This window comes from Oncorhynchus gorbuscha, linkage group LG18 (assembly GCF_021184085.1).
Source record: "Oncorhynchus gorbuscha isolate QuinsamMale2020 ecotype Even-year linkage group LG18, OgorEven_v1.0, whole genome shotgun sequence".
In the NCBI taxonomy this organism is placed as follows: Eukaryota; Metazoa; Chordata; class Actinopteri; order Salmoniformes; family Salmonidae; genus Oncorhynchus; species Oncorhynchus gorbuscha.
The window spans coordinates 76469940-76491082 of NC_060190.1; the positions used below are offsets into that span (position 1 = coordinate 76469940).

A 21143-nucleotide genomic window follows, 5' to 3' on the forward strand; every position below is an offset into this window, starting at 1 on the left:
TTTCGGAGGATGTGGCCAATCTCCATCATCGGCTCCGGATCTCCTCATCCACAGAAACCTTGTTGCTGCACTCCCACAGGTCCATGTTGCTGACCTTGAGTGCGTTCCTGCCCGACTACATTGCTGACGCATCCCAGATCTTACAACGCTTGGATAGGTATTTTACACATCAGCTAACCACATCATGTTATAGCAATCTGGTGCCTGACGGCACACTCTTTAACGTGGCACGCAACCATTGGCTGATGCAATGTCATGGGACCACGACCAATGAGGGGATTCAATTAAGGTGGCCTGGTTAACCGAACAGTTTTCACCTGGCTGCCTCCCGGGTATGAGCCGTGTGCCCCACTCAAAGCTGATGGTTAAGTAGGCTCAAAACAAAGTGACGTATGTCAGGCAATGTGGAGTTATGATTTAAGATTCAGAGTTTTCACGTTTAAGGGGTTGATCTTGACAAAATCACAATATTTGCGTTACCTGCCTTGAAAATGTAAACATATTTTATGGAAATGACATGCTCCTGGACGATGCACCATGCTGCCTTGTTGAAAATCACCAGGAGGAGCAGATTACTGTTCGGTTTGTCAAGGGCTGCTCCTCCCTCACCATTCCACCCCCCCCCAGTCACGACACGGGCCATAACTCGGTGCACCTAGGTTCAGCATAATCAAACTCCCACATTCTGATTCAGGGATGGTCAACTCCAGGTCTTAGGGGCCTGATTGGTATCACAGTGGGAGTTTGATTATGGTGATACCATCTGATTCAGGGATGGTCAACTCCAGGTCTTAGGGGCCTGATTGGTATCACAGGTTCTCAGCGCTAGCGAACACACCTGACAGAACTAATTGTATTCTAAACTGGAGACCATGATTAGTTGATTACTGGAGTCAGGTGTGTATCAGCTGGGGTAATAGGTGTGTCACCAATCAAGCCCCCTGAGGACTGGAGTTTCCCATCCCTGTTAGGATCTGTTATAGACCAATATGGCCTTTGGTATGGAATAAATAGCCGAGCCTGAAGCGAGACAATCCACTCGCTGTTATTTTTCTGGTTCAATTGAAGTCAAATGAACTAAGCAGACCAAAGCTAGAGAGCCAACCCATTAAGCTGACAGGAACTGGCAATTTAATTCCCCCAATGGTAAACGTCCTGAGTGAACTATGTTCACTTATCCAACATCTTCCGCTGAGCAATACAGATTTTCCCTTTGAAGATATTTAAAAAACAAAAATCATTTTGAAAATATCAAAAATGTAACATTCTCGCTTTTCAACAATCAATTGGAAAATCTTGTACAGTTTCATATTTGACAAGCAAGTATAGTCTTTGTCTGAGCAGGTTTACCACTGTTTCCTGCCATGGTTAATATTATGATTTCACCCTCCATTTGCATAATTGTGCATAAAACTAGTATCATTAAACAAAAATAGTAAAAATAACACTTCCTAAACATCCCAAACTGCACACTATTCACTATATAAAGTGGAGTTTCATGACAACCATGGACGATATCTCAAATGGCACACTGTTCCCTATATAAAGGCCAAAACATATTTGCGAAACAGGGTCAAAAACAATGCACTATATAGGGAATAGGGTTCTGGGTCTAAAGTAGTGCACTATATAGCGAATAGGGTGCCACTTGGGACTCATTCCCTGCGTTTTTCTGAGCCAACAAACAAATTGGACCAATTTATAGAATAAGTATTTAAGCTGGATAATCGGAGACGATGACACCTTAAACGTTCTGTAAGAAAATGTCACAAAATATGGCCCGTTACAAAGAGCGAGAAGGGCTGCTCCTGAGTTTAACAGGTGGTAGTAAGCCCAGATCTGGGACTAGGCGGTAGTTAGCCCAGATCTGGGACTAGGCTAGGCGGTAGTTAGCCCAGATCTGGGACTAGGCGATATTTAGCCCAGATCTGGGACTAGGCTAGGTGGTATTTAGCCCAGATCTGGGACTAGGCTAGGTGGTATTTAGCCCAGATCTGGGACTAGGCGGTATTTAGCCCAGATCTGGGACTAGGCTAGGTGGTAGTTAGCCCAGATCTGGGACTAGGCTAGGTAGTAGTTAGCCCAGATCTGGGACTAGGCTAGGTGGTAGTTAGCCCAGATCTGGGACTAGGCTAGGTGGTAGTTAGCCCAGATCTGGGACTAGGCTAGGTAGTAGTTAGCCCAGATCTGGGACTAGGCTAGGTGGTAGTTAGCCCAGATCTGGGACTAGGCTAGGTGGTAGTTAGCCCAGATCTGGGACTAGGCTAGGTGGTAGTTAGCCCAGATCTGGGACTAGGCTAGGTGGTAGTTAGCCCAGATCTGGGACTAGGCTAGGTGGTAGTTCACTCGCTGCTCCATCTGTGATGGTTGATACGGCTCCCTGGACTTTGTTGACATCGCTGATGCAAGCCCACTGGCCGTCCGCTGACTCCTTCCACAGAGTCACCGAGAGACAGGCAACGAAAGTCACAATTAAAGACAAACAAGGGGATCATTTGTAACAGCACCGAGTCGCTGTGGATAAAAGCTTCTGCTAAGTGGGTGTGAATTATACATATAGCTGCAGATCAAAATGTTACCCATTTCTGGCATTTCACCAATAAAATCATTGCTTGAAATAAAGAGTTGCTTTCATATTTTTTTTCGCTTTCAACATTTGATAGAAAATGTAAAAAGGTTTATATAGTGAAATAGCAAACAATTCAAACCTGACCTTGGTGTGTGTGTGTGTGTGTGTGTGTGTGTGTGTGTGTGTGTGTGTGTGTGTGTGTGTGTGTGTGTGTGTGTGTGTGTGTGTGTGTGTGTGTGTGTGTGTGTGTGTGTGTGTGTGTGTGTGTGTGTGTGTGTGTGTGTGTGTGTGTGTGTGTGTGCTGACCTTGGTGGGTGTGTATGTACTGACCTTGGTGTGTGTGCGTGTGTGACCTTGTTGTCCCCTCCGGACACAGCCAGGATGTTCCCGGTGATGGACCAGCTGACACGCCACATCGTTGAACTTGTAGTTTATCCGTCCACTTGTTACCTGAAGGGTCGTCACACGTCCAGATGAAGACCCCGCCGTCCTGCAGTCAGACAGCAAGAGAGAGTTTTTTGTTATGAGATAAATGTCACTAGCAGACAAGACCACAACAAAGAACTGTTTTATTTTAAACTGCCGTTCACGAGGGTCCCAACAGACCTTACAAGATGATCGAACGTGGTTATGTGTCCAAATCCATTTAAATTCAGGAAGTGACATTTATTTAAGAGCGAAAACATCTCTATTGTAAATAAAACTGCCACTTTTTTCAAATAGTTGGAATTGACAGAATGAACTAAACTGGAATTGACCTTCGGCAGTTTGTTGGTCGTATGAGACGAGCCTGAATCAAACACAACACTGTTTATCTCTGATAGTAGTAGAGACGTACCTGGGTAGTCTCTGTGGAGGGAGCCCAACCTACATCTCTGACCCAATCACTGTGAGCCTCCAGCTTCTGGTCTTCCTTCCATTGGCCATCCTCCTCTCTAAGAAAGAAGACATACAGACCTGTCTGGTTACCATAGGAACCTATTTACCTGTCTGGTTACCATAGGAACCTATTTACCTGTCTGGTTACCATAGGAACCTATTTACCTGTCTGGTTACCATAGGAACATATTTACCTGACTGGTTACCATAGGAACCTATTTACCTGTCGGGTTACCATAGGAACCTATTTACCTGACTGGTTACCATAGGAACCTATTTACTTGTCTGGTTACCATAGGAACCTATTTACCTGTCTGGTTACCATAGGAACCTATTTACCTGTCTGGTTACCATAGGAACCTATTTACCTGTCTGGTTACCATAGGAACCTATTTACCTGTCTGGTTACCATAGGAACCTATTTACCTGTCTGTATACCATAGGAACCTATTTACCTGTCTGGTTACCATAGGAACCTATTTACCTGTCTGGTTACCATAGGAACCTATTTACCTGTCTAGTTACCATAGGAACCTATTTACCTGTCTGGTTACCATAGGAATCTATTTACCTGTCTGGTTACCATAGGAACCTATTTAGTAACACTTTCCACGAAGTGGCTCACGCTATTTCATCATGTTGCTATTGTAAGTGAATATTTTCTGTATTTTTATAGAACTATAGCGGTGCTGTGCATTTAAACATTAACAGAGAAGAACCCCTTGACTCACTTCCAGAGCTTGACCAGGTTGTCACAGCCTCCTGAGACAAACCTCTTGGTGCAGTTGGGTTTCTGACCCGATGGCTGGTCTATCAGACCACCTGGCACCACCGTTGGAGCCCAGCTCACTGCATTACAGCCAATCAGAACAGAGGGAGGACATTGGGTTGTTACAACACACAGTCACATTGACAGACTGTTTTTAAAAAATAAATAAAGCCTGTTCATACATACAACATGTCTAACAATTCAAATGTCGACTACTTTAGCCTGAAACATTCAGGTTTTATTCATACGAACACAGCATACTGTTATGAGAATAGAAAGCTGTAGGGTTTTACGTCAGACCACACAGTGATAAAGTACATTAATTTAAAACGTAAACATTGTTCTCACTGTGTTGCTGATCTTCTTAATGTCCCACTGTTGATCCCCTGGACACAGCCCTTAGCCGTGATATATTGGCCATATACCACAAACCCCCGAGGTGCCTTATTGCTATTATAAACTGGTTACCAACATAATTATACCAGTAAAAAAAAAAGAAGTTTTTTTTTGTCATACCCGTGGTATATGGTCTGTTATACCACGGCTTTCAGCCAATAATTATTCATGGCTCGAACCACCCGGTTTATAACAACCAATAACGTACAACAAAATTCACAGATCTTTAACATCAAATCAAATATATTTGTCACATACACATGGTTAGCAGATGTTAATGGTCACATACACATGGTTAGCAGATGTTAATGCGAGCGTAGCGAAATGCTTGTGCTTCTAGTTCCGACAATGCAGTAATAAACAACAAGTAATCTAACCTAACAATTCCAAAACTACTACCTTATAGACACAAGTGTAATGGGATAAAGAATATGTACATAAAGATATATGAATGAGTGATGGTACAGAACGGCATAGGCAAGATGCAGTAGATGGTATCGAGTACAGTATATACATATGAGATGAGTAATGTAGGGTATGTAAACAAAAGTGGCATAGTTTAAAGTGGCTAGTGATACATGTATTATATAAAGATGCAGTAGATGATATAGAGTACAGTATATACATATACATATGAGATGAGTAATGTAGGGTATGTAAACATTATATTAAGTAGCATTGTTTAAAGTGGCTAGTGATACATGTATTACATAAAGATGCAGTAGATGATATAGAGTACAGTATATACATATACATACTGTTATGTTTCCCAGAATACATTATTGCCCATTTTCTTTACAGTCCACAGAAATGCTTATTTTGCTTGCCTTTTAACCTAACCCCCTGAAGCACAGGGTCAGGGGTCAGGGGTCAGGGGTCAGCCAAGGTTCCGTCCCCCTGGAGCAATTAAGGGTTAAGCAATTAACAACAAATAAACATTTTTCTTTGATTGGTTTGATTTGACCAGTGGAGATATCGGCCGACTGGGCGAGTACTGCAAGGCGCTTGATCAGTTGATTTCTGAGTCCACCCATGTAGGAACCCTGGGGGGGTCACAACTTGGATGGCTGTGGGGAATAGGGTTAGAGTCAGGCTGGGCTAGGCTGGTGTAAACACATCCAGGAGAGGCTCTCTTACCTGAAGAGTCGTGTCCAGTGTACTCGTACATTTTGTCCCAAGTACCGTTCCTCCTCCTTCCAGACGATCAGCTTCCTGTCGCGGGAACACGAGGCCAGGATGTTGCCGTTACATGAGGCTGAGCCCAGGCCACCTGCCACACAGGACCCTCGTGACTGTGGCGAGAGAGAACATTATAAAACACCAACATTTATACTTCCCTCCGTGTGAGTTTGAAAATGTGAAAAAAAAGTTCCAACATCACAATCACATGTTTTCCTACAAGGTTGACACACGGCAGAAATCTATTTTTATATATAACTAGGTTAAATAACTAATAAAGGCTGACACATGGTAGAAATCTATTTATATATATAACTAGGTTAAATAACTAATAAAGGCTGACACCTGGTAGAAATCTATTTTTATATATAACTAGGTTAAATAACTAATAAAGGCTGACACCTGGTAGAAATCTTCCCCTCAAATCAAACGCTGGTGGGGGGAAAAATAAATAAATAAATATATATTTATAACTTGGTTAAATAACTAATAAAAGATAAGAAACTGTGATCAAAAAGAACAACCACAACAGATCTGAAATCATTTCGGTCACACTTACCCTCTCAAATCCGCCACAAGGATCTGTTCTCCATTTTTGACATGGAAGATTCTTGACAGACCTGTCAGAAGAGCAGGTGGCCAGTCTGGTGCCGTAGTAATCCATCTGGGCATCCTGCTTTTACACACAACAGACCACGTCAGTACAGGTCAAAGGTCGCAGTCATATCAAATCAGTCAAGGTGCAGTTAGTAATAGACGAGGCATAGCTAGATTTACAATCAATTAAGATGATAGTTTTGTTGCATAACCCTCGAGTGAGGAAAAGCTTAATAAAGACATACAGGGCAATGGAATTAACCTGATACACAACTCATTCAAAATCAAATCAATGGCACTCAGTCAACTATCTTAGCTACACTGAACAAAGAAATATAAAACGGAACATGTCATGTGTTTGTCCCATGTTTCATGAGCTGAAATAAACGATCTCAGAAATATTCCATACGAACAAAAAAAGCTTATTTCTCTAAAATGTTGTCCACAAATTTTGTTGACATCCCTGTTAATGAGCATTTATCATTTGCCAAGATAATCCTTCCACCTTTGACAAATGTGTCAAGTCAAGAAGCTGATGAAACAATGTGATCATTACACATGTGCACCTTGTGCTGGGGACAATAAAACACCACTCTAAAAAGTGCAGTTTTGTCACACAACACAATACCGCAGGGGTCTCAAGTTTTGAAAGAGCCTGCAATTGGCATGCTGACTACAGGAATGTCCACCAGAGCTGTTACCAGAGAATGAAATGTTCATTTCTCTACATCGTTTTAGAGAATTTGGCAGTACGGTCAACCGGCCTCACAACCGCAGACCACGTGTTACCATGGCAGCTCAGGACCTCCTCGTCTGGCTTCTTCACCTGCGGGTATCATCTGAGACCAGCCACCCAGACAGCTGATGAAACTGTATCTTGCTATGTTTAGTCTACTACTACTACTGATTTGATATGACTGCGACCTTTGAACTGTACTGACGTGATCTGTTATGTCTTAAGCATGATGCCCAGATGGATTCATTCCTATCACACACATAGCGTTTACTGTGGTCTTTTATTTTTGAAGGTAAAAATCTGAAAAACCCGGAAGTCTTCATGTGGATAGGATCCAGCTCAATGACAGTACAATATGAAGACAGTACAATATGAAGACAGTACAATAGGAAGACAGTACAATAGGAAGACAGTACAATATGAAGACAGTACAATAGGAAGACAGTACAATATGAAGACAGTACAATATGAAGACAGTACAATAGGAAGACAGTACAATATGAAGACAGTACAATATGAAGACAGTACAATATGAAGACAGTACAATAGGAAGACAGTACAATAGGAAGACAGTACAATATGAAGACAGTACAATATGAAGACAGTACAATATGAAGACAGTACAATAGGAAGACAGTACAATATGAAGACAGTACAATAGGAAGACAGTACAATAGGAAGACAGTACAATATGAAGACAGTACAATATGAAGACAGTACAATATGAAGACAGTACAATAGGAAGACAGTACAATATGAAGACAGTACAATAGGAAGACAGTACAATATGAAGACAGTACAATATGAAGACAGTACAATATGAAGACAGTACAATATGAAGACAGTACAATATGAAGACAGTACAATATGAAGAGAGTACAATATGAAGACAGTACAATATGAAGACAGTACAATATGAAGATAGTACAATATGAAGAAAGGCATACACTTTTCTACTTCAACTATTTGCACATTGTTATAACACTGTTCATAGCCATAATATGACATTTGAAATGTCTCTATTCTTTAGAAACTTTTTTAAACGATTGTAATGTTTACTGTTCATTTTTTAAAATTGTTTATTTCACTTTTGTTTATTATCTATTTTACTTGCTTTGGCAAATGTTAACATATGCTTCCCATGCCAATAAAGCCCATTGAATTGAACTGCTTCCACGATCACACTTGTAGGCGATGTCATGGCGCAACCCAGTCGCTCATTAATTATGTACTATATTTACAAATGAGCACAATATGTTTTTATGTACTAATAACGAGAGACTGGGTTGTATGGCGACGTTGGCTAAACTCATGCGTAGAATCATCGGGTCAAACGGACGTCTCGCTACGAACTGCACGTCTTTCGGTATAAAGTTGTTTTTTTGACGAAAATGAAAACGTGTCAGATTGTCACTTTCACGAGGTTGGAGTGATAACATGTTCAACTACCTAAGACATTGGCTCGAATATAGGTTGTGTCATTAGATTTCGAGTAAAATGTACAACTTAAGGAAGAAAAACGTTTCTGATGCGCTGAGCCTTGGTTCCTGATTGGTTCCACCAGGTGTCAGTATAAACTAGGAATTCATACTCGACTCACTCATAACACGGTCGTGCCTATTTATAACGACCCCTGAAAGTGTCATGTTTCTCAGTTTGTTCTTGTCCAAAGTTAGCTCGTCGCTATTGCCACCCTGTCTCTCGCCATGTTCTCCGGCTGAAACTTCTGCTACACTATTTTCAAAGTTATTCATTCAACTTTTATCATATATAAATTAACTGTAATTGGTAGTCAAGATGTCGAATATCTCCTACCATATCTCCAATCTGTTGGAGAAAATGACATCTACCGACAAAGACTTTCGGTAAGAAGGCCGAGTGTTTTGCGATGCATGTTTGCGTGTGGGATGACAGTAATAATGTGGGCTATCAACAATGACTGTCATTTTTTCGTGTGTGTCAGTCTGCCACTAAGTATTTTTGACTACTTTTATTACTAATGACTTTAAAACTGGCCTATAACGTATCTCACCTATTCAAATAATACGCTTAGTGTAGATTAGGCTATTTATTATTACAAATGAAATGCATAACAATAATAACGTCAACGTTATGATTAAATAAATTCTTACTCCTTTCACTAAAGTGGGTCCAACAATAATAATTATGACGTAATGCTATCTTCTAGAACCTCAAAATGACTTATCACTCACTGTACATTATGATAATTGAATGACAGGTGTGATAGGGAGAGCCATGAAAATAAGAGGTAGAATAGAATATACAGTTGAAGTCAGAAGTTTACATACACTTAGGTTGGAGTCATTAAAACTCGTTTTTCAACCACTCCACAAATTTCTTGTTAACAAACTGTAGTTTTGGCAAGTCGGTTAGGACATCTACTTTGAGCATGACACAAGTACTTTTTCCAAGACAGATTATTGTTTACAGACAGATTATTGCACTGTATCAAAATTCCAGTGGGTCAGAAGTTGACATACACTAAATTGACTGCCTTTAAACAGCTTGGAAAATTCCAGAAAATGATGTCATGGCTTTAAAAGCTTCTGATAGGCTAATAGAAATAATTTGAGTCAATTGGAGGTGTACCTGTGGATGTATTCCAAGGCCTACCGTCAAACTCAGTGCTTCTTTGCTTGATATCATGAGAAAATCAAAAGAAATTAGCCAAGAATTGTAGACCTCCACAAGTCTGGTTCATCCTTGGGAGCAATTTCCAAATGCCTGAAGGTACCACGTTCATCTGTACAAACAATAGTACACAAGCATAAACACCATGGGACCACGCAGCCATCATACCGCTCAGGAAGGAGACGCGTTCTCTCCTAGAGATGAACGTACTTTGGTGCGAAAAGTGCAAATCAATCCCAGAACAACAGCAAAGGACCATGTGAAAATGCTGGAGGAAACAGATACAAAATAATCTATATCCACAGTAAAACGAGTCCTATATCGACATATCCTGAAAGGTCGCTCAGCAAGGAAGAAGCCACTGCTCCAAACCCGCCATAAAAAAGCCAGACTACGGTTTGCAACTGCACATGGGAACACAGATCGTACTTTTTGGAGAAATGTCCTCTGGTCTGATAAAACAAAAATAGAACTGTTTGGCCATAATGACCATCGTTATTACATTTACATTTAAGTCATTTAGCAGACGCTCTTATCCAGAGCGACTTACAAATTGGTGCATTCACCTTATGACATCCAGTGGAACAGCCACTTTACAATAGTGCATCTAAATCTTTTAAGGGGGGGGTAGAAGGATTACTTTATCCTATCCTAGGTATTCCTTAAAGAGGTGGGGTTTCAGGTGTCTCCGGAAGGTGGCGATTGACTCCGCTGTCCTGGCGTCGTGAGGGAGTTTGCTCCACCATTGGGGGGCCAGAGCAGCGAACAGTTTAGACTGGGCTGAGCGGGAACTGTACTTCCTCAGTGGTAGGGAAGCGAGCAGGCCAGAGGTGGATGAACGCAGTGCCCTTGTTTGGGTGTAGGGCCTGATCAGAGCCTGGAGGTACTGAGGTGCCGTTCCCCTCACAGTTCCGTAGGCAAGCACCATGGTCTTGTAGCGGATGCGAGCTTCAACTGGAAGCCAGTGGAGAGAGCGGAGGAGCGGGGTGACGTGAGAGAACTTGGGAAGGTTGAACACCAGACGGGCTGCGGCGTTCTGGATGAGTTGTAGGGGTTTAATGGCACAGGCAGGGAGCCCAGCCAACAGCGAGTTGCAGTAATCCAGACGGGAGATGACAAGTGCCTGGATTAGGACCTGCGCCGCTTCCTGTGTGAGGCAGGGTCGTACTCTGCGGATGTTGTAGAGCATGAACCTACAGGAACGGGCCACCGCCTTGATGTTAGTTGAGAACGACAGGGTGTTGTCCAGGATCACGCCAAGGTTCTTAGCGCTCTGGGAGGAGGACACAATGGAGTTGTCAACCGTGATGGCGAGATCATGGAATGGGCAGTCCTTCCCCGGGAGGAAGAGCAGCTCCGTCTTGCCGAGGTTCAGCTTGAGGTGGTGATCCGTCATCCACACTGATATGTCTGCCAGACATGCAGAGATGCGATTCGCCACCTGGTCATCAGAAGGGGGAAAGGAGAAGATTAATTGTGTGTCGTCTGCATAGCAATGATAGGAGAGACCATGTGAGGTTATGACAGAGCCAAGTGACTTGGTGTATAGCGAGAATAGGAGAGGGCCTAGAACAGAGCCCTGGGGGACACCAGTGGTGAGAGCGCGTGGTGAGGAGACAGATTCTCGCCACGCCACCTGGTAGGAGCGACCTGTCAGGTAGGACGCAATCCAAGCGTGGGCGGCGCCGGAGATGCCCAACTCGGAGAGGGTGGAGAGGAGGATCTGATGGTTCACAGTATCGAAGGCAGCCGATAGGTCTAGAAGGATGAGAGCAGAGGAGAGAGAGTTAGCTTTAGCAGTGCGGAGCGCCTCCGTGATACAGAGAAGAGCAGTCTCAGTTGAATGACTAGTCTTGAAACCTGACTGATTTGGATCAAGAAGGTCATTCTGAGAGATAGCGGGAGAGCTGGCCAAGGACGGCACGTTCAAGAGTTTTGGAGAGAAAAGAAAGAAGGGATACTGGTCTGTAGTTGTTGACATCGGAGGGATCGAGTGTAGGTTTTTTCAGAAGGGGTGCAACTCTCGCTCTCTTGAAGACGGAAGAGACGTAGCCAGCGGTCAGGGATGAGTTGATGAGCGAGGTGAGGTAAGGGAGAAGGTCTCCGGAAATGGTCTGGAGAAGAGAGGAGGGGATAGGGTCAAACGGGCAGGTTGTTGGGCGGCCGGCCGTCACAAGACGCGAGATTCCATCTGGAGAGAGAGGGGAGAAAGAGGTCAGAGCACAGGGTAGGGCAGTGTGAGCAGAACCAGCGGTGTCGTTTGACTTAGCAAACGAGGATCGGATGTCGTCGACCTTCTTTTCAAAATGGTTGACGAAGTCATCTGCAGAGAGGGAGGGGGGGGAGGATTCAGGAGGGAGGAGAAGGTGGCAAAGAGCTTCCTAGGGTTAGAGGCAGATGCTTGGAATTTAGAGTGGTAGAAGGTGGCTTTAGCAGCAGAGACAGAGGAGGAAAATGTAGAGAGGAGGGAGTGAAAGGATGCCAGGTCCGCAGGGAGGCGAGTTTTCCTCCATTTCCGCTCGGCTGCCCGGAGCCCTGTTCTGTGAGCTCGCAATGAGTCGTCGAGCCACGGAGCGGGAGGGGAGGACCGAGCCGGCCTGGAGGGTAGGGGACATAGAGAGTCAAAGGATGCAGAAAGGGAGGAGAGGAGGGTTGAGGAGGCAGAATCAGGAGATAAGTTGGAGAAGGTTTGAGCAGAGGGAAGAGATGATAGGATGGAAGAGGAGAGAGTAGCGGGGGAGAGAGAGCGAAGGTTGGGACGGCGCGATACCATCCGAGTAGGGGCAGTGTGGGAGGTGTTGGATGAGAGCGAGAGGGAAAAGGATACAAGGTAGTGGTCGGAGACTTGGAGGGGAGTTGCAATGAGGTTAGTGGAAGAACAGCATCTAGTAAAGATGAGGTCGAGCGTATTGCCTGCCTTGTGAGTAGGGGGGAAAGGTGAGAGGGTGAGGTCAAAAGAGGAGAGGAGTGGAAAGAAGGAGGCAGAGAGGAATGAGTCAAAGGTAGACGTGGGGAGGTTAAAGTCGCCCAGAACTGTGAGAGGTGAGCCGCCCTCAGGAAAGGAGCTTATCAAGGCATCAAGCTCATTGATGAACTCTCCGAGGGAACCTGGAGGGCGATAAATGATAAGGATGTTAAGCTTGAAAGGGCTGGTAACTGTGACAGCATGGAATTCAAAGGAGGCGATAGACAGATGGGTAAGGGGAGAAAGAGAGAATGACCACTTGGGAGAGATGAGGATCCCGGTGCCACCACCCCGCTGACCAGAAGCTCTCGGGGTGTGCGAGAACACGTGGGCGGACGAAGAGAGAGCAGTAGGAGTAGCAGTGTTGTCTGTGGTGATCCATGTTTCCGTCAGTGCCAAGAAGTCGAGGGACTCGAGGGAGGCATAGGCTGAGATGAACTCTGTCTTGTTGGCCGCAGATCGGCAGTTCCAGAGGCTACCGGAGACCTGGAACTCCACGTGGGTCGTGCGCGCTGGGACCACCAGATTAGGGTGGCCGCGGCCACGCGGTGTGGAGCGTTTGTATGGTCTGTGCAGAGAGGAGAGAACAGGGATAGACAGACACATAGTTGACAGGCTACAGAAGAGGCTACGCTAATGCAAAGGAGATTGGAATGACAAGTGGACTACACGTCTCAAATGTTCAGAAAGTTAAGCTTACGTAGCAAGAATCTTATTGACTAAAATGATTAAAATGATACAGTACTGCTGAAGTAGGCTAGCTGGCAGTGGCTGCGTTGTTGACTTTGTAGGCTAGCTGGCAGTGGCTGCGTTGTTGACACTACACTAATCAAGTCGTTCCGTTGAGTGTGATAGTTTCTACAGTGCTGCTATTCGGGGGCTAGCTGGCTAGCTAGCAGTGTTGATTACGTTACGTTGCGTTAAAAGAACGACAATAGCTGGCTAGCTAACCTAGAAAGTCGCTCTAGACTACACAATTATCTTTGATACAAAGACGGCTATGTAGCTAGCTATGTAGCTAGCTACGATCAAACAAATCAAACTGTAGTACTGTAATGAAATGAAGTGAAAATGTGATACTACCTGTGGAGCGAAGCGGAATGCGACCGGGTTGTTGAGTTCTATTCGGAAGACGTTGGCTAGCTGTTGGCTAGCTAGCAGTGTCTCCTACGTTAAGGACGACAAATAGCTGGCTAGCTAACCTCGGTAAATTAAGATAATCATTCTAAGACTAAACACTCTAAACTACAAAATTATCTTGGATACGAAGACAGCAAAGACAGCTATGTAGCTAGCTAACACTACACTAATCAAGTCGTTCAGTTGAGTGTAATAGTTTCTACAGTGCTGCTAATCGGTGGACGTTTGCTAGCTGGCTAGCTGCTGGGCAGAGCAGTGAAGACTACGTTAGGACGACGAAATATGATAATTACGCAATTACCTTTGATACAAAGACGGCTATGTAGCTAGCTAAGAAGGAATTGCTAAGATTAGACAAATCAAACCGTTGTACTATAATGAAATGTAATGAAATGTAATGAAAAAGTTATACTACCTGCGGAGCGAAGTGCGGATGCGACCGCTCGCTCCAACCCAGAAGTACTGATGATGTTTGGAGCCGAAGAATACCATCCCAACCGTGAAGCACGGGGGTGGCAGCATCATGTTGTGGGGGTGCTTTGCTGCAGGAGGGTCTGGTGCACTTCACAAAGTAGATGCCATCATGAGGAAAGGAAAATTATGTGTATATATTGAAGCAACATCTCAAGACGTCAGTCAGGAAGTTAAAGCTTGGTCGCAAATGGATCTTCCAAATAGACATGGACCCCAATCATACTTCCAAAGTTGTGGCAAAATGGCTTAAGGACTACAAGGTCAAGGTATTGGAGTGGCCATCACAAAGCACTGACCTCAATCCTATAGAAAATTTGTGGGCAGAACTGAAAAGGCGCTTGCGAGCAAGGAGGCCTACAAACCTGACTCAGTTACACCAGTCAGGAGGAATGGGACAAAATTCACCCAACTTATTGTGGGAAGCTTGTGGAAGGCTACCTGACATGTTTGACCCATGTTAAACAATCTAAAGGCAATGCTACGGAATACTAATTGAGTATATGTAAACTTCTGACCCACAGGGAATGTGATGAAAGAAATAAAAGCTGACATTTCACATTATTAAAATAAAGGTGGTGATCCTAACCGGCCTAAGAAAGGGAATTGTTACTCGGATTAAATGTCAGGAATTGTGAAAAACTGAGTTAAAATGTAATTTGCTAAGGTGTATGTAAACTTCCGACTACAATCGTGTATATACACTTTATTGTTCATTTTGTGAGAACCAAAACAGATAGTGGACTCATTTCCTCCACGTTCATGGCCGTAATAAAGTAATACTGTCTAAAATACAGTAGATAACTTTGTGTTAGTGGAATAACGGTCACGTTGGACTCATCTTTTCCTCCAGCTTCATGGCCACCAATGACCTGATGATGGAGCTTCAGAAGGATTCTATCAAGTTGGATGAAGACAGCGAGAAGAAGGTGGTTACCATGCTCCTGAAGCTACTGGAAGATAAGAATGGAGAGGTGCAGAATCTGGCTGTCAAGTGGTAGGCTCATGCTGGCATGTCTCTCTTTATAATAACCATTGTGTTTGTAAAGTGTTCAAATGCACAAGGCATCACCACTCGGGCTTCTGAGTGGCACAGCGGTCTAAGTCACTGCATTCACAGGGCTAGAGGCGTCACTACAGACCCTGGTTCGATTCCAGGCTGTATCACAACCGGCCGTGATAGGCAGTCCCATAGGGCGGTTCACAATTGGCCCAGTGACGTTTGGCCAGGATAGGCTGTCATTGTAATTAAGAATTTGTACTTTAACTGACTTGCCTATCTAAATAAAGGTGAAATAAAATCTCCTGTGTGTCACAAGGTATTTCAGATTTGTTTTTAAAAGTTTAAAGTCACATGTTGATAGTTAAGTCTTTCTCAAGGAGCACTTGCAGATGTAACAACTTTATTTTGTTTTTCAATCAGTTAGTTGGGAAATGATTTGTGTCTCTCTGCTGCAGTCTGGGTCCCTTGGTGAGCAAGGTGAAAGAGTACCAGGTTGATATCATGGTGGATACACTCTGCTCTAACATGATGTCAGACAAGGAACAACTCAGAGACATCTCCAGTATGGGTCTGAAGACAGTCATCGCTGAGCTGCCCCCATGCTCCGCAGGTACGAGTCTCTGTTGTTGTTGTTGTTGTACAAGCTACACTACAGTATGGGTCTGAAGACAGTCACCGCTGAGCTGCCCCCATGCTCCGCAGGTACGAGTGTCTGTTGTTGTTGTTGTTGTTGTTGTTGTACACACTACACTACAGTATGGGTCTGAAGACAGTCACCGCTGAGCTGCCCCCATGCTCCGCAGGTACGAGTGTCTGTTGTTGTTGTTGTTGTTGTTGTTGTTGTTGTACACACTACACTACAGTATGGGTCTGAAGACAGTCACCGCTGAGCTGCCCCCATGCTCCGCAGATACGAGTGTCTGTTGTTGTTGTTGTTGTTGTTGTTGTTGTTGTTGTTGTTGTTGTACACACTACACTACAGTATGGGTCTGAAGACAGTCACCGCTGAGCTGCCCCCATGCTCCGCAGATACGAGTGTCTGTTGTTGTTGTTGTTGTTGTTGTTGTTGTTGTTGTTGTTGTTGTACACACTACACTACAGTATGGGTCTGAAGACAGTCATCGCTGAGCTGCCCCCATGCTCCGCAGATACGAGTGTCTGTTGTTGTTGTTGTTGTTGTTGTTGTTGTTGTTGTTGTTGTTGTTGTTGTACAAGCTACACTACAGTATGGGTCTGAAGACAGTCATCGCTGAGCTGCCCCCATGCTCCGCAGGTACGAGTCTCTGTTGTTGTTGTTGTTGTTGTTGTTGTACAAGCTACACTACAGTATGGGTCTGAAGACAGTCATCGCTGAGCTGCCCCCATGCTCCGCAGGTACGAGTCTCTGTTGTTGTTGTTGTTGTTGTTGTTGTACAAGCTACACTACAGTATGGGTCTGAAGACAGTCATCGCTGAGCTGCCCCCATGCTCCGCAGGTACGAGTCTCTGTTGTTGTTGTTGTTGTACAAGCTACACTACAGTATGGGTCTGAAGACAGTCATCGCTGAGCTGCCCCCATGCTCCGCAGGTACGAGTCTCTGTTGTTGTTGTTGTTGTTGTTGTTGTACAAGCTACACTACAGTATGGGTCTGAAGACAGTCACCGCTGAGCTGCCCCCATGCTCCGCAGGTACGAGTCTCTGTTGTTGTTGTTGTTGTTGTTGTTGTTGTTGTTGTACACACTACACTACAGTATGGGTCTGAAGACAGTCATCGCTGAGCTGCCCCCATGCTCCGCAGGTACGGGTCTCTGTTGTTGTTGTTGTTGTTGTTGTACAAGCTACACTACAGTATGGGTCTGAAGACAGTCATCGCTGAGCTGCCCCCATGCTCTGCAGGTACGGGTGTCTGTTGTTGTTGTTGTTGTTGTTGTTGTTGTTGTTGTTGTACACGCTACACTACAGTACGGTTCTCATTGGAGGAGCTCTGAAATGGAAACTGTCCAATGAGAGTGTTTTATATTATGACAGCTAACCATGTAGCGAATCGGATTGGTAAAAGCAATGACTGGAAGAAGTGTCCACCATTGTTAAATCCATGACAGGTGCCCAATCCCAAATGCACTCCTAAACCTTAAAGGCATAGGTTTTAGGGCTTTAGTGGTCCATTTGGGATTGGGCCAGGTAGTGTAGCCTACAAGTGCACACACTTAAGGGTAGAGAATCTGAATGCAGAAAATTATACAGTTCTAGAATTCCTCTTTTGCTTTTGAGTTACCAGGTCAGAGCCTGACTGCCAACGTGTGTAAGAAGATCACATCTCAGCTGATAGGAGCCATGGGGACACAGGAGGATGTTTCTGTCCAACTGGAGGCCTTGGACATCCTGTCGGACATGTTGGGAAGGTAAGTACTGCTGGAGGCCTTGGACATCCTGTCGGACATGTTGGGAAGGTAAGTACTACTGGAGGCCTTGGACATCCTGTCGGACATGTTGGGAAGGTAAGTACTGCTGGAGGCCTTGGACATCCTGTCGGACATGTTGGGAAGGTAAGTACTGCTGGAGGCCTTGGACATCCTGTCGGACATGTTGGGAAGGTAAGTACTGTGGAGGTCTTGGACATCCTGTCGGACATGTTGGGAAGGTAAGTACTGCTGGAGGCCTTGGACATCCTGTCGGACATGTTGGGAAGGTAAGTACTGCTGGAGGCCTTGGACATCCTGTCGGACATGTTGGGAAGGTAAGTACTGCTGGAGGCCTTGGACATCCTGTCGGACATGTTGGGAAGGTAAGTACTGCTGGAGGCCTTGGACATCCTGTCGGACATGTTGGGAAGGTAAGTACTGCTGGAGGCCTTGGACATCCTGTCGGACATGTTGGGAAGGTAAGTACTGCTGGAGGCCTTGGACATCCTGTCGGACATGTTGGGAAGGTAAGTACTGCTTTTCTAGAGTGTAATAAACATTATTTTATTTTTAGCAGAAGACTCCATGACAACCAGTATTTATCTTATACAGATCTGGGTCCTATACAGGTCAATTCTAGTATTGATGTGTTTTTAATTACATTTAGAGTTTTTGGACCATTGTACTTGGAAAATCAAGCACAGCTCAGATATTTGAAAGAATGTTACATAATGTTGTTTTTTAAAATCTGATCCTGTACCCTCTCTGTTCACCCCTATAGGTTGAGTGGTACGTTGATCAGCTTCCATGCCTCCATCCTGACCAGCCTGCTCCCCCAGCTGACCAGCCCCCGTATGGCTGTGAGGAAGAGGGCTATCATAGCCCTGGGTCACCTGGTGCCCAGCTGCAGCACGACTCTATTCACCCAGCTCACTGAGCACCTGCTGGCTGAGCTGGGCCGAGGACAGCAGACCTCCACCACACGCACCTACATCCAGTGTCTGGCCACCGTCAGCCGCCAGGGAGGGCATCGAGTCGGTGAGGCAGCTAGCTAGCCTTAGCATGGGGTGAGGTGATGTTCAACAGAGTAGAGGGTAGGGTGAGGTGCTGTTCAACAGGGTAGAGGGTAGGGTGAGGTGCTGTTCAACAGGGTAGAGGGTAGGGTGAGGTGCTGTTCAACAGGGTAGAGGGGGTAGGGTGAGGTGCTGTTCAACAGGGTAGAGGGTAGGGTGAGGTGCTGTTCAACAGGGTAGAGGGTAGGGTGAGGTGCTGTTCAACAGGGTAGAGGGTAGGGTGAGGTGCTGTTCAACAGGGTAGAGGGTAGGGTGAGGTGATGTTCAACAGGGTAGAGGGTAGGGTGAGGTGCTGTTCAACAGGGTAGAGGGTAGGGTGAGGTGCTGTTCAACAGGGTAGAGGGTAGGGTGAGGTGCTGTTCAACAGGGTAGAGGGTAGAGTGAGGTGCTGTTCAACAGGGTAGAGGGTAGGGTGAGGTGATTTTCAACAGGGTAGAGGGTAGGGTGAGGTGCTGTTCAACAGGCAGGAGAGGGTAGGGTGAGGTGATCAACAGGGTAGAGGGTAGGGTGAGGTGCTGTTCAACAGAGTAGATGGTAGGGTGAGGTGATGTTCAACAGGGTAGAGAGTAGGGTGAGGTGCTGTTCAACAGAGTAGATGGTAGGGTGAGGTGATTTTCAACAGAGTAGAGGGTAGGGTGAGGTGATTTTCAACAGGGTAGAGGGTAGGGTGAGGTGCTGTTCAACAGGCAGGAGAGGGTAGGGTGAGGTGATTTTCAACAGGGTAGTGGGTAGGGTGAGGTGCTGTTCAACAGGGTAGAGGGTAGGGTGAGGTGATTTTCAACAGGGTAGAGGGTAGGGTGAGGTGCTGTTCAACAGAGTAGATGGTAGGGTGAGGTGATGTTCAACAGGCAGGAGAGGGTAGGGTGAGGTGCTGTTCAACAGGGTAGAGGGTAGGGTGAGGTGCTGTTCAACAGGGTAGAGGGTAGAGTGAGGTGCTGTTCAACAGGCAGGAGAGGGTAGGGTGAGGTGATTTTCAACAGGGTAGAGGGTAGGGTGAGGTGATTTTCAACAGGGTAGAGGGTAGGGTGAGGTGATTTTCAACAGGGTAGAGGGTAGGGTGAGGTGATTTTCAACAGGGTAGAGGGTAGGGTGAGGTGATTTTCAACAGGGTAGAGGGTAGGGTGAGGTGCTGATCAACAGGGTAGAGGGTAGGGTGAGGTGCTGTTCAACAGGCAGGAGAGGGTAGGGTGAGGTGATTTTCAACAGGGTAGAGGGTAGGGTGAGGTGCTGTTCAACAGGGTAGAGGGTAGGCTGAGGTTGGCTGGGGATCAGTTTCTTTAAGCTTGGTTGTTGAATTTATAGTAAAAAAAAAATCTGAGTTCTGGAAATTAAATGACATCCAAGTTATAATTTTTTTCTAAAACCAACTTGATATCTGTCAAAGTGGTTGCAAATCAAAATGGACGTTGTTGAACTTTTAGTCACCAGAGAGCAGCATTGTATTGGTCGGCCTGGTAAGTGGCTGTGGTATTGCTCTTGTTCCAGGTGAGCACCTAGAGAAGATCATCCCCATGGTGATGACGTTCTGCAATGTGGAGGACGATGAACTCAGGGAGTACTGCTTCCAGGCCTTTGAAGCCTTCGTCCGCAGGTAAAAAATAAAAATAAAAAAACTCTCTAGTGAATCTCTCTCAATTCCCTCTCTACTTGAGGTTTCTCTTGTGATTTATTCCACCCATTACTAGCTGACCAGAGCACAGTGCTCACTCAAGATTAGACACAGATGAAAAAACAGACCCATAACTACTAAATAAGTTCAATAGTTGATCTGTTATTTCTATATAAGATGCCCCAAGGAGATGTCCCCTCATATATCCACGGTGATCAAGCTGTGTCTGAGGTACATCACCTATGACCCCAACTACAACTATGATGTGGATGAGGACGGGGATGAGGACGGGGATGAGTCCATGGACACAGAGGACGGAGAGGATGAGGACCAAGGTACTCAAACTATCAACAAACCTATCAACAGCAACTATGCTGATATGCAATTATCAAATCAAATCAAATTTTATTTGTCACATACACATGGTTAGCAGATGTTAATGGTCACATACACATGGTTAGCAGATGTTAATGGTCACATACACATGGTTAGCAGATGTTAATGGTCACATACACATGGTTAGCAGATGTTATTGGTCACATACACATGGTTAGCAGATGTTATTGGTCACATACACATGGTTAGCAGATGTTATTGGTCACATACACATGGTTAGCAGATGTTAATGCGAGTGTAGCGAAATGCTTGTGCTTCTAGTTCCGACAATGCAGTAATAACCAACAAGTAATCTAACTATCAATTCCAAACTACTGTCTTATACAC

At 44.9% G+C, this 21143-nt stretch overlaps 1 protein-coding gene and 1 pseudogene across 4 annotated transcripts in view; one reads left to right on the forward strand and one right to left on the reverse strand.

The window, feature by feature from the left end:
* Positions 1-1119: 1119 nt before the first annotated feature.
* On the reverse strand, positions 1120-8326 carry LOC124004211 (annotated as a pseudogene).
* Positions 8327-8795: 469 nt separating this feature from the next.
* The window catches only part of cand2 (cullin-associated and neddylation-dissociated 2 (putative)), a 31976-nt gene continuing 19628 nt past the window's right edge, over positions 8796-21143 (forward strand). Inside the window, exons 1-7 of one of the 4 annotated variants that reach the window (XM_046312630.1) lie at positions 8796-8990; positions 15207-15350; positions 15812-15966; positions 17615-17738; positions 18520-18776; positions 20297-20402; positions 20598-20755. In XM_046312630.1, coding sequence (XP_046168586.1) covers positions 8923-8990; positions 15207-15350; positions 15812-15966; positions 17615-17738; positions 18520-18776; positions 20297-20402; positions 20598-20755 — 1012 coding nt within the window. In that variant the 5' untranslated portion in view covers positions 8796-8922. Of the gene's footprint in view, positions 8991-15206; positions 15351-15811; positions 15967-17063; positions 17135-17614; positions 17739-17946; positions 18170-18233; positions 18266-18519; positions 18777-20296; positions 20403-20597; positions 20756-21143 lie in introns of those variants that run through there. The other 3 variants (XM_046312631.1, XM_046312633.1, XM_046312632.1) reach the window with 3 other exon arrangements.